Consider the following 12,831-nt stretch of genomic DNA (forward strand, 5'->3'; position numbering starts at 1 on the left):
GGAATTGTGCGCGGGTGGGATTTAATCGGGTGGAAAATGATCCTAGTGGAATTGTCAGTATTCCGATTAAAATATAAGCATCTTTGTACATTTGTGTGCATAAGAATTAATTTAAAGTGCTAAGAAATTATAAAAAAATTAAAATTTGTAAAAATCAAAATAAAATAAACCTTTTTTTTTTACTAATATGTTATTTTAAATGTTTTTGCGCATTCTCAAATATGACTTTTAATAATAAAACATCTATAAAAGAAATTTAGTTTTAAAAAACATGTAAAAAATACCTAAATTTGCTGTTGTAAGAACAAAGTTATGATGAAACTGAAAAAAACCTGGTGGAATGCTAATCTGTCTTTTTTACATTTTTAAGCTGATACTGTAAAGTTTTTTAAATTTTTAAAAATGTTAAACAGGGACTTAAAACGAAATTAATAAAATTAAACAAAAAACCAAAACAAGTTTAACTTAAAATATTTTTTTTTGCTCAGCGGGCCACATTTACATGCTCGCGGGCCACAAATTTTTCTTCCGCGGGCCGCATTCCATTCAAAAAATAAACGTGCTCGCGGGCCGCAGATTTTCTCTCCGGGGGCCGCATTTGGCCCGCGGGCCGCAGTTTGCCGACCCCTGCTTTAAACCAATCAAATACTATACAAAATAAAACTAAACTTCAAAAGCATTATAAAAAGATAAATTTTATTTTGCCAAAAACTTTTCAATAGTTTTTTTTATCTTTTTAAAAGCAAAGTTAATTAAGCTCGACTAAACGTCCCAACGTTATAAACATATAAAATTGACGTAACTACATAGTTGATTTAGCAACAGCAATAGAAACCATTATAAAAGTCAACTTTTAAAAATAGAAAATTTTCAAGCCATTAGTATAAAAACTTAAAACTAGAACTTACAAGTGTTTATTAAGCTGTGAGCGTAACAGATTCCCGCTATTTAATTTAACTTAGTTTATCATACAACAATGCTGGAAGCAGTGCTTGTGAGCGCGTCTGTCATGTTCCCGCTCAACTCGCCCATTTTCTGCGGGTTGATCCAAACGTTTTTCGAGGCGGAGTCGAGGTCGAACGCCGACATGTACAGCCCGGAAAACGTGCAGGCCAGGCCCATGACGAAAATGAAAACGTCCGTCGACCGCTCCAACCAAGTCATGCTCGCCCACTTCAGCTGCAAGTGAAAGATGCATGGCAGGATTATCGACAGCGGCACTCCGGCCAAGCTTCCGGTGAAAGCCATCAGAAGGGCGAAGTAGGGGAGGTATATGGCTATGACGAGTGTCAGAATGACGAAAACGCTTCGGAGCACCAAGGACAGGGCTTGGTAGTCTTTTAGGTAGTTGTGGATTGATTTGATTTTCTTGTTTGATGAGTTGGTAATCTAAAAATATTTAAATTTATAAATACTTAAATAGATTTAGTAAACAACGTCACCAAACTGTATAGTAAGTCTTACGTACTCATTCAACATTCAAAAACTCACTTTATCAAGCATTTTGGATTTTTTCAGCTCATGTTCTACTTTGTTAGGCTCAACATATTTTTTCTCACTGTGCGCTTGCGTGTCCAAAACAACGTGCTCTTCGTCCACCAAACTCACTTTCGCTTTTTCGCATTCCAAATCCTTCAGAGTCCTGATCGATATCGTCTCGTAATCCTCGTCCGAGCTCTTTTTGCTACTCTTCAAATACTTTGAGCTGCCATCGAAGCAGGCGCATATCCAGTCCTCTATCAGCTCCATGGCGACGAAGTAGGGAAGGGGGTACGAAAGCAGGGCCTTTACAGCCAGCAAGCAGTTTATTAAGGGTCTGACACTAGGTGGCAGGTTGTCGGTCACCACCTCCTTGGTCTGACCCGCCCACGTCAGGAAGCAAACCAACGACAGAACGACCTTGACGAATCCGGAGGAAACGTAGGACCACGAGAGCATCTTGCGGAAGTTCCTGCGGTCCGTCATGTTTTCTTCCAGTGATGGGAGGAATATTTGGGAGGTGTAGCTGAACACGATGGCTCCCGTGGAAACCGAAACTCGTGGTTGGTCAGCCCCACAGTCAGCTGGTTAAGTTTTATATAATCTTTCAATATTTAGTTAAGTTACATTTATTGTTTTTATTAGTTTTTTATGATTTCGTTTATAAGTTTTAAATTTAAAGTAAATAGAAAATAATAAACATTATGATTTGGCGTTTCATTTTATATAAATACATGAATTTTCCTATACCTTATCCCAAGCCCATTTGTTGGCCTTGGAAAAGCAGTACACTACAATAAAAACGATGACCAGCAGATGAACCACTGTGCACCCCATGCTCAATTTGCTCACTGCTCTCAAGTCCTGTATGAATATGCACAAGCACAAAATGCTTGCCACGATGACCGACCTGAGGAGATTATTTTAAGTTAATTTGAAGCTGTAAACGTTAAATCTAAACTAAGTTTAAATAAATATTTATAACTTTACTTAAGTGTACTGCTTATAGTAATTACTAAAATATAAAACTAAGCAACAGTTTTTTTTATATTAGTGTAACGATCAAAGTCGATTAGAAACAGTATTAAACATAAAATTTTTAGTTTTTATTGTACTTTCAAGCAATAAATTAAACAAAATGTAAGTTTTAAAGCTTAAAAAACAAACGAAACTGACCAGGCAGTTTGTTTTACAGTAGTGCTGGGGAAGCTGTTGCTGAGAAGGTTGGCAGAAACAACGACGTACAGCACACAGGTGGAAATCAACTCGCATATTTGCGTCATGTTCACCGACCACGTACCAACCCGTTTGCCCCAACATGCGACCGCAACGTCCACGTACGAGTTTCGGACCTATTTGTTCACAATTGTTTCAAAAAAGGTTAACAAAGCAACTATTTGTTTTGCATAATACTTATCTAAATACTTTCAAACTTGTTTGAAATGCCCAGTTAAAACTTATTGAAACTATATCCAAATATGTAAAAAATAATACGTTAAAAAGTTTACAAAGCTTTTTTTTTAACTCAATATTTTTGTTTGGACTACTATCAAAACTTAAAATTTTTCATTATTTACTAAAGCTAAAAACTGTTTGCCTAAAAAACATCTTTTACATCACTTTTTAAAAAGCAACTACTGTAAATAGATTAAAACATGACATATTATTGTTAAAACGTATGAGTTTTTATTAAAATTTATACTCTTTTAAGCTTATTTTAGAGTAAAAAATTAAAGGTTGTTTGTAATAACTGTTATTTAGTATTTTACTTTGAAAAAAAATTGTTGTCAATAAATTTTAGTTAAAATTTGTAGTTTGATTTTAACAACTGAAAAAAATATTTTCTAACTTGTTTGTATACTATACATACATTTCAATGTGATACTGTGATATAAACTATGTGATAATTAATAATGAAATATTGGTTTCTTATAAAAACTTATTTAACCAAGCCTATTATGAGTTATTGGTTTTAAGTAGTATAGTTTAAAAAATCAAAACAAATTTATTTAATTCTAAGGCTGAACTTTGTTCTGATTTTTTTTAAATATAGCCTATAGATTACTTTTTCCATTCCAAAACTTAAGTCTGATGTGTTAATTCAAATTTACAGCATTATCTACTAACTACTTGCTATTATAACAGTACAACAAACACACTCTTTTGTTTGATACGATTCTGCGTCAACTTCGTAGAGACAGTCGATGAGAATGTTTCCCGTGTAACAACTGACGCAAGCCACCACCGCCATGAGAATCAAACTCGAAATGCCACTGTGAAGAACGGTGTAGGGCAGCGCTATGACAAAAAGACCCTGATAACGTTAGTAATTTAAAAACCCGTTTGTTTATCAAAAAATTTCTCAGAGGTTTTTCATTGAAAACGTAAATTCTAATTTTTTTTGCAATGCTAGTTAACGTGATATTAAACGAAAATAAACAATTATACAAGTCCTCGTACAAATAAAATTAAAATAAAGTTTACTAGTTTAAATTTCATTTTCTTGCATTTAAGGATTAATACCTCTGTTTTAACTTCTTTTTAATACAAAACGAAAACAAATATTACAAGCAAAATTAAGTAAAGTTATAAAGCATCTTCAGAAATATTTCCTCTTTTATGCGAACCTGTATCGCGTTGGTGACGTTCCACCCAGCGTCCATGGAGCTAATGCGGTACTTTCGATCTTCACCCTTCACCGAGTTCCTCGCAGCATTGTGCAGGGAGTTGGAAGATGAAGTGGATGAAGGCACCAGCCACTCACTTTCTTCCCGATTCGAAGAAGATTGTAGCAAGTTTTAAAGTTGTTTAACATCACTGCAATATTAAGTTTTTTTGTAAATACCAAAACCTCTTTTTATAGCACATTTTTTTGAATTTTTTTGGTGTGTTTTTTTATTTGTCATTTTTAGGCAATGGATAAATAAAAACTAATTAAAAAACATAGTTAAGTTTACAAAGTAAATGTTTTTATTAATACTTTAAAAAATATTTTTGAGCCACGGTATAATAAAAACTTAATAAGGTTTAATTAAAAAATCATATATTTATTATTTTACTATATTAAGTAATATATTTTTCCAAAATTTAATAAAATATATAAATCAAAAATTTGCAAAACATTTTTTGCGTCTAACACAATTTTTAACCAATTACAATTATGTAATCAAAATCGACTAATTACTTTTTAAATATAAAATCGAAAACTAAATAATTTTTTAAACTTCGTATTAAGTAAAAAGTTTAATGATAGAAAGTCTAATTTAATCATAAGTACAAAACGCTTTGTATAAAATAACTATTTATTTAACAGAAAAGTAGCAGTTTGAAGTTTTAAGCTTTATTAAAAAAAAATAATTTTTTAAGCAATCAGCTATGGAGTTTCAAAAACTATTTAAAGTATTTTCTACTTAATTAATAGGTCTAAATTACAACTTAAAACTAGATAAACAAACAACAGTTTCGAATTAGCACCTTTTAATTCATTAAATTCTAAATGAACATTTTTTGAATGGCTTGGAGAAGTTTTCAACTTTGAGAAGTTTGCATTCTTCTCTCAATTATGCAACTTTCGCAGGTAATTTGAACTGCAACTGGAAAATGAGCATCCGTAATGAGTTATTGACTTTCTAACTACATGTCGGGCATCAACATCAATTTGTCGCCAATAAAGCACAAAAGTGTGCGAGTCAGAAACAGATCTGTTAACAAAGCAAGCAAGTTTTTCCTTTTCTGCGTGAGTCGCAGATGTCACACAGTGTTACAAGCGAATGTCAGCAAACCACTGAAGTTCGGCATCATTGTTAAAGGGAAGCACCAACGCATAAACTGTGTATTGTCACCTTTCCCCCCCCTCCCATCACCCGCCATTTCAAGGTTTTGTTTGATCATCTGAGAACTTTTAATACGACTTTTATGATGTCTCATGCATAATTCATTCCGCACACAAACGCGCATTTGTTTTAAAACACAAATAAAATTAACCTTAGCGATAAAGAAAATACCAACGCGCCAATAGAATGAATTAAGAGTTCAAACTCGAAAATAAAATTTGTTGTATGTAAATTACACATCCAGAATTAAGCATTTGATGAAATATTAATTCACTCTATCAATGTTTTAACAAAATATAATACTACTTGTATGTTAATTTTTTCCAACAACAAAGATCTAAGCTTCTTTGACCTTTATTCTAAGATTTTTCAAGGTTTACCACTGTTTCCTATTCTTTGAGCTTTAGAAAGTTATTTTACCGTATAAACTTTTATCAGGCGAAGTAAAATACTAAGTTTTAAATTTATTTTCCGGTTTTGTAGTTTTTTGTAAATATGGGTAAAATAACCTAGCTACAAAAATTATTCTACAAGTTTTGAAGTAAAGTTTTCAGACCAATCTAAATAAAGAGTAATGTCTTTTGACTCGCTTCCAATATTAAACTTGGCGTAAAATTTACAGGAAAAAAACGATAACAAATAAAAAATATACTGAAACTTTAGTTTTTATATATACTAAACTTCTTTCTATACATGTAAACTATATACAACTAAGTCAATTTGCTACTTAAAAAAATCATTAGTTTAACACTTGCTGAAATTCTACAAATTATTCCTAGTTTTCTTTTCAAATAAATTGTTTAAACTAAAAAACTAAGAATTAGTTCAAACTAATTTGAAAAAAAGTTTTAAACCTTAACTTTTATGAACCAATATTATAAAATTTAAATTTAATCGTTAAGAAAGAAAGTTAACAATGTATATAAATTTATTTTAATTTATTTAATATTTGTACAAAATAATAAACTAAAAAAACATTTTTTTTCTACTGCCTTTTCTAGTTTAAGTTTTTACCAATTTTCTTCTAAACGGCATGAACACTTCAAGTGTTTTTAGAAAATTTGTTGTGTATTTAATTTATACGAAAGACATATACTTTTACTAAAATATTACTTTTAGTAACATTAAACATTTTCTTTTTTCCTTACAAGTGTTAGTATGTACATCAACTAACTAATTTTGAAGTAAGCACAACTTAATAAAGTTTTAGGTTTACTAACATACAATAATAAAGTTGTTGCTTATTTTTAGAAAATGTTTTTTGTTTATCTAAGATAAACGTTTAGAACAAATTACTAGAAAAAAAAAGTTATATATCAAGTTTTTATGGCAGATGCTTCAGAGCGATACTATCAGCACCAATTTTATGTTAATGAAGTATTTTATAAACACATTATAAAATAGCTTAATTAATAGTAGTAACCTGTCATGACACTTTTTTTACGATAATAAAAGCAATTAAAACTAAAACTATGTTTTAATATTTCAAAGCCCATTGAGCACTTAGAAATCACTACACTAGAAAATAACGCCCAAGTTCTTTTTATTACTCGAAATCTCCATTTACTTTTTTTACAATACACATTTTTCTCTTTAAATTAAAATACTAATAAATAGTTTCTAGGTTCATGTGTAAAAACTAAACTTTTAACTCAACTTCAAAAAACTTTTTTAGTAACTGTATCATACATTTGTTTACGTTTTTTGTTTGTATTGATCATTACCTTGCACGGCAGAATGGATTAAATTCTATCCCGTGTTAACGTGTGCTTTAATTAGACTTACAACGTACAACGTCAGCTCACTAAACATTTTAGATTTCAGACGTAAACATATGTTTGAAAACGAATGTTTTATTTTTTTGGTAATTTAGTATTTTAGCAATAGTAATTAAAGTAAACTTTTAAAAATTTTATTAAAAAACGAGATTTTAAGTAGTTAATTATGTAAAATTATGAAAATTTCGAAACTAATTTCGTTATATTTTTCAAAATTATATATAAATAATATACAATTTTAAAACATAATTTAAACTTATGTACTTGATAGTTTTTTAACATTTTTGTTTATATTTTTTACAATACTTGTATTTTGTAAAATTTTTAGTAATATTGTTGATAAGCTAAAAAATATTTTATTTTTTAGATTAAAGACCTTACAAACAAACTAGTAAAGATAACTAATTTAGGCTAGATAAAAACGTAAACTTTACATATTATTTTGCTCAAATTCTTCCTTTTTAAACACTCGCTTAGAGTCTTTATTCTTAAAATATTGGTTCAGCTGAGTTTAGTAGCATGGTGTATTATTGATATTCTTCGATAAACAATTACAAAGTCAGAACTTTTTAAAAAAGCTTATAATTTTTTTAAAGAAATTCTTTCAATTTTATTGTACAGAAAAAATGAAAACTTTTTTGAAGTAAAAGAAAGTTAAAATTCTACAAAACGATCATTTATTTGTAATTAAAGTAATTTATAATATTGTTAAAAAAATACAGATTAAACTAAATAAAAAAATATTTATATACAATATTTTTATAAACTTTTTATTTTTATCTTGGAAATTTCTCATAAATTTCACCTTAATTCATTTATTTTAACATTTTATGATATATTTTAAAGAAATTTAAGAGTAAAAGGCTCAAAACGTAACTCTACTTGTCATGCTTAAAAAAAGTATTGTCATTTTTAGTCTTTTTGAATAATTTTATTGATTTTTCCAATGAGAACTTCAAAATAACATAGCTGCGTTTGTCCAGCTAACTTTTTTGTAAGAAAGCATATTTTTTTGTTCGTAATCAGTTGTTGTATTTATACTCACACCTACTTATAGACTTACAATGAAAGTCAGTGGAAACTGCATTTAAATAAGTTTTTTTTTTTTGTTACTTCTCTAACTAATATAAACTTTTTCTTATTAAAAAGTTAACAAGCACCGCAGCTTTCTTTATTTTATGATATTTGCTAAAGAACAACAAACAGATACGTTAATAAACTTACTAATAACTTACTTAAAACAACTTTGACTAGTTTAGCTAATTAGTTTCAAATTTTAAGTTTTTCTCATACGTTTATATTTTGGTTTAGCTTTTACAAACTTAAGAACATTCGAACATTTTCAAATTTTATGACTTAAGTTAGTTAACCTTAATACTTTACAGTATTGATTGTGTTTTTTTTAAATCACTGTAACACTTGTTGTTTAAACCTACACATATTTTTTCAGTTGAGCAATTTTAGGAACTGTTTTTACACTATTTTAATTTTTTTAAGATGACTTCAAATTATTAGTTTGATTTTCTAAAACATTTTTCTAAAACTTGTCTACTTTACACATTTTTTAAGTTCAAACGAAGAATTCTTTAATGCTAAAGTTTTAAAACAAACTTAAAAACTTAAATTAAGGAGAAAAATTAACTTTATGCATTTCTATAAAATTTTATTCTTTTTAAACATAATTCAATTATTTATACTCCCAAACTTCTAAAGATTATTTTTCAAATTGTTTTTAAGATGCTATTATTTTTTATTATAGCTTCAAATAAATTATAAATTTTCTATTTGTAAATTTTTAGATCGTATCCAAGTAAATTTTTCGAAGTTAAATTATTATATTTTTACGAAAAAAAATGTTATTACTTCTTATTTTTCTACTCTAAATAAAAAGTTTAAGTTATAAAGTTGGTGATGATCAGCAAACACTAATTTTTTTAATTTCTTATCTTAAGCACTAAACTATTAGTAGCAGTAAACATTTCTTTAAAGTCGTTTTTTGCTCTAGGTATGCTTTAATTACATTAATTAATAAAAAAGTTATATTTATGCCCTTTTATTTACTTAAATTTGCAAAACTACAAAAACTGAACTTTGAAGTATAAATTTAAATTTTACTGTTTTAACTATTATATGTATATAGTTAATATTTAACTTCAGACAATTTTAATTTTATTTGATTGCTTATCAAATTTAAAAAAATTTATTACAATAATTAAACTAGAAAATTAATTATACATATGTCTTTAAAAAACTTTAATTCTTTAAAATCAAGCAAATTTTGAAGTAGAATATTTTTAATTAAACAAACTATTTTAATAAATCTTATTACGAAAAAATTGTGATTTTTTATAATTTCAATTAATAACCAATTAATAGTTAGTACTGCTTTTTAATACTGCCTTTTATAATCAACTGCTTATGGTCTTTACGACCGAATTTTAGCAAAAAATAATTTTATAGAAGTAAAATATTCAGTTTTTTAAAACTAATAGCTTTTGATGCTCTTGATCTGAAACTGGTTTAAACATACGTATTAAAACATGGGTTGTTAAACTTAAAAGCCTTAAAAAGTTTGATCTATAATCAAACAGAGCGTAAGTTATATCAAAGTATAATACAAAACTCAAATTTAAATCTAATCACTGTTATTAGAGTAGAATAAAAGTTTACTGTCTCTAGTTTTGTTTTGGTTTATCGTAAATGACGACAATTTTATTAGGTATTAAGCTGATTTTAAAAGCCTATTTTTGTTTTTAATTTTGTACTTAATTCAGATATCTCAAAAAGTTATAGCTGTTGCACTGAGATTTTAAAAATGTATTAGATAGGTTTAATCAAACTTTAAAGAAATTCATAACATGCATGACGATTTATGTTTGAAACTTACATTGTTTTAACTTTATTTAACATCACTACAGACTTAAGCTAATTTTTTACCAATAAAATAATTGTTTAAACTATTTTTAGATGTTAGTAAATTATACAAAGTTAACTAAAATGACCAAATTATCTACTAGTACCATACGACTTGTTAATAATCTTTAAATCGATCGTCTTAAAAATTTCATAACATGCTTATATTTAAAAAGTTTTATATTTCAAACGAAAGTTTTACCTGAGATGAAAATAAAAGTTTTCAGGAATAGAATTCTATAAAAGTTTTTACACGCTTTAAATCATATAAATATTTATTTTGATAATTAAATCTCTAAGAACTTTTTTTATTACAAAATACTTTCTGACTGTACTTATTAAACTAATTTAAACTTTTTATAAACTATAAAAAAAAAGCTTATAAGAACTTTTGTTACTAACAATTTTTTTGTAATTTTTTAAAGTTTACGATCACTTTTCTTATTAACTGAACAAATTAAAAAATCAATTTGAAAACATAATAAAAAGCCAGTTTGTTTTAATCTTAAAAGTATTTGATATTTATTTCCTATACAAAAGTATTGTCTATGTTTTTTTTTTTACAAGAAAACTTTGTTTTCTATTGTAGTTAATTGTCAAAGTATTACCATAAGCAGTATAAAATTTGACTTTCTGAGTTAAACTAATCAGCAGCTTTTAGCACAAAATGCAGTTTATTATTAATTTAGCAGAAATCTAAAAACTTTATTTGTTTATAGTTTTTCAGTACAGGTATTTTGTTGAGCCAATTTTTAGAATAATCTTAAGCTTTGTACGTCTAACTTAGTAAATATTATAGCTTTATAACACTTTGACATCGTATATACTATACTAGTTTTTTTATTTTTACTATGTTGTGGCGATTGGTCGTAATGTATTACCTTTGAATTTTTACTTGTATAACTTTTTGTTTTAAAAGAACATAATACAAATTTTCATAAAACAAATTGTAACTAGCTACTACACTTTACAAATTTTATAATAAATATAGTTATTAATTTAATTATCCATATATAGAATAATAAATGTTTTTTTTTCTATAATGCGAATTAAAATAAATAACTACAATTAAAATATTATTACAGCTCTTAATGATTTTTCAAAGCGTTTTTTGTAACTTGAATTTGTATGAAAAAACTTTTTAACTGTAAATACTACACAAAACTAGGTTTCTAGGCTTCTATTTCTTACAATTTTACAAAATTTTGATTTAAGCAACTTCAATTTAATGAGGTTATGTAAGCATCTAATATGGATATTTGCTTTTGTTGAGTATGATAATGTTTAAATTTTCAAGTAGATAACGAAAAAATGGAAAATGAAGAAGCTATTAGTAGTTCTGATGAAAACAGAACTGAAAAAGTCTCCAAACGAGTGTTGTTTGTTAAATTTGATAAATTTGGTAGGCTGTGCGTTGAAACTGAAAACACAGGCTTTCGTGTCTACAAAATATCGTTCAAAGAAAAACTTCTGGAGTTTGAAAACAGTGATAAGATGAAAAACGTTTCCATCTTTGAATGTTTCAACAGAAAAATATCAGCGTACGTCACTTCTGATAAAGAACGAAGCTTGTACATCTACGACATCAGCAAAAACAAACAGCTGGAGAGACATGTGTTTAACTCAAAAGTCGTTTCAGTTAAAATAAGCAAGCTTGTATACTTCACGTTTTTCACGGATCACGGCTACGTTTGCGACTCCAAAACCTTTGAAAGACTGCAAAAGATTGACAGCGTCTCAACCGAAGCATTTGTATGCTGCATCAGCCCAAGTTTAGAGAACGCGTACCTCGCTTATGCGACAACGAACAAAGGCATGCTGGTTCTTTACAACGTAGAAAAGATTAAGAAACTAAAAGTTCCAGGCTCATCAAAACACTTTAAAGATAATAGACTTTAACAGCGAGGGAAGTCTTCTGGCCACTTGCTCCGAACTAGGCACTCTGATAAGGCTGTTTTCGGTTCCAGGTTGCAAAAACTGAAAGACTTTCGACGTGGAACAATGAACAGCGCCAGCATTGACTGCCTGACATTCTGCGACAAATCTGAGTTTTTAGCCGTGACTGGCAGTACCAAAACTGTTCATTTGTTTCTGATCAAAAACAATTGTGAATTGGAAAATTCTTTGTCAGCTCTCGCAACAAACACTGCTGGATATGTTTTGCTGACCTTCGTGACCGGTCCTTTGTCGAAGTTTTCTTTCGTCCAAAAAACCGTGGAGACTGTGGGAAACTACGTTTTGTCTTCCGTCTCTGAAGCGGTGAGCAACAACTTGACAGTAAAGAACGCCACGAGTCGTGTGAACGACATGATAAAACCTTTTCTGCCAAAATACCTTTCAGACGTGCTAAACGAGGAGCGTGCTGCTATAACTTTCAAATGCACGGAGAGAAGTGTTAAGAGAGTTTGCCGCTTTGCACGCTGTGACAAAAATATTTGCTTAGTTCTAGTGGGTGAAAACGGAAACGTTTCTTACTTGGATTTGGAAGAAGATAAGATTAAGTTTTCTCAAATAGAGAACAAATCCTAACTTTATCTGAGTAGCAGTTTTTCATTTGCTTAATGCTTTCAATTTTGATTGATTATTTAATAAAATGTTTGCTTAAAAACTATTTTTAAACTGCCAAAAGATTGTTTGAAAAACGATAAAATTTTAAATGAATTGAATTAAGATTAACGTTCAACTGTCAACCTCGTCCTAAATAACTTTAGAGGTTGATCACAAAGCAACTAACTTAAATAATTGTGCAAGACTAAAATAAATTAATTTGCATTTTATTTTTAGTAAAAAGACTAAATTTAAGAAGTAACCAACCTAATCTATAAGCT

The 12,831-nt window shown here is 28.5% G+C and overlaps 2 protein-coding genes across 2 annotated transcripts; one reads left to right on the plus strand and one right to left on the minus strand.

Annotated features, from left to right (window-relative positions):
• Positions 1-966: 966 nt before the first annotated feature.
• LOC145847415 (vesicular inhibitory amino acid transporter-like) lies at positions 967-5,349 on the minus strand. The gene is given in 7 exon segments (XM_082953593.1): positions 967-1,389; positions 1,492-2,036; positions 2,214-2,389; positions 2,656-2,831; positions 3,635-3,793; positions 4,107-4,246; positions 5,262-5,349. Coding segments are annotated over 7 exon segments (1,707 nt in total).
• Positions 5,350-11,314: 5,965 nt separating this feature from the next.
• Positions 11,315-12,532, plus strand: LOC145847416 (WD repeat domain phosphoinositide-interacting protein 1-like). The gene is made up of 2 exons (XM_082953594.1): positions 11,315-11,836; positions 11,906-12,532. The coding sequence occupies exons 1-2, from the start codon at positions 11,315-11,317 to the stop codon at positions 12,530-12,532; spliced, it is 1,149 nt and encodes a 382-aa protein (XP_082809720.1).
• Positions 12,533-12,831: the final 299 nt, after the last annotated feature.

The sequence above is a fragment of the Thalia democratica genome, unplaced genomic scaffold, assembly GCF_965202585.1.
Source record: "Thalia democratica unplaced genomic scaffold, ktThaDemo2.hap1.1 HAP1_SCAFFOLD_911, whole genome shotgun sequence".
Classification (NCBI taxonomy): domain Eukaryota; kingdom Metazoa; phylum Chordata; class Thaliacea; order Salpida; family Salpidae; genus Thalia; species Thalia democratica.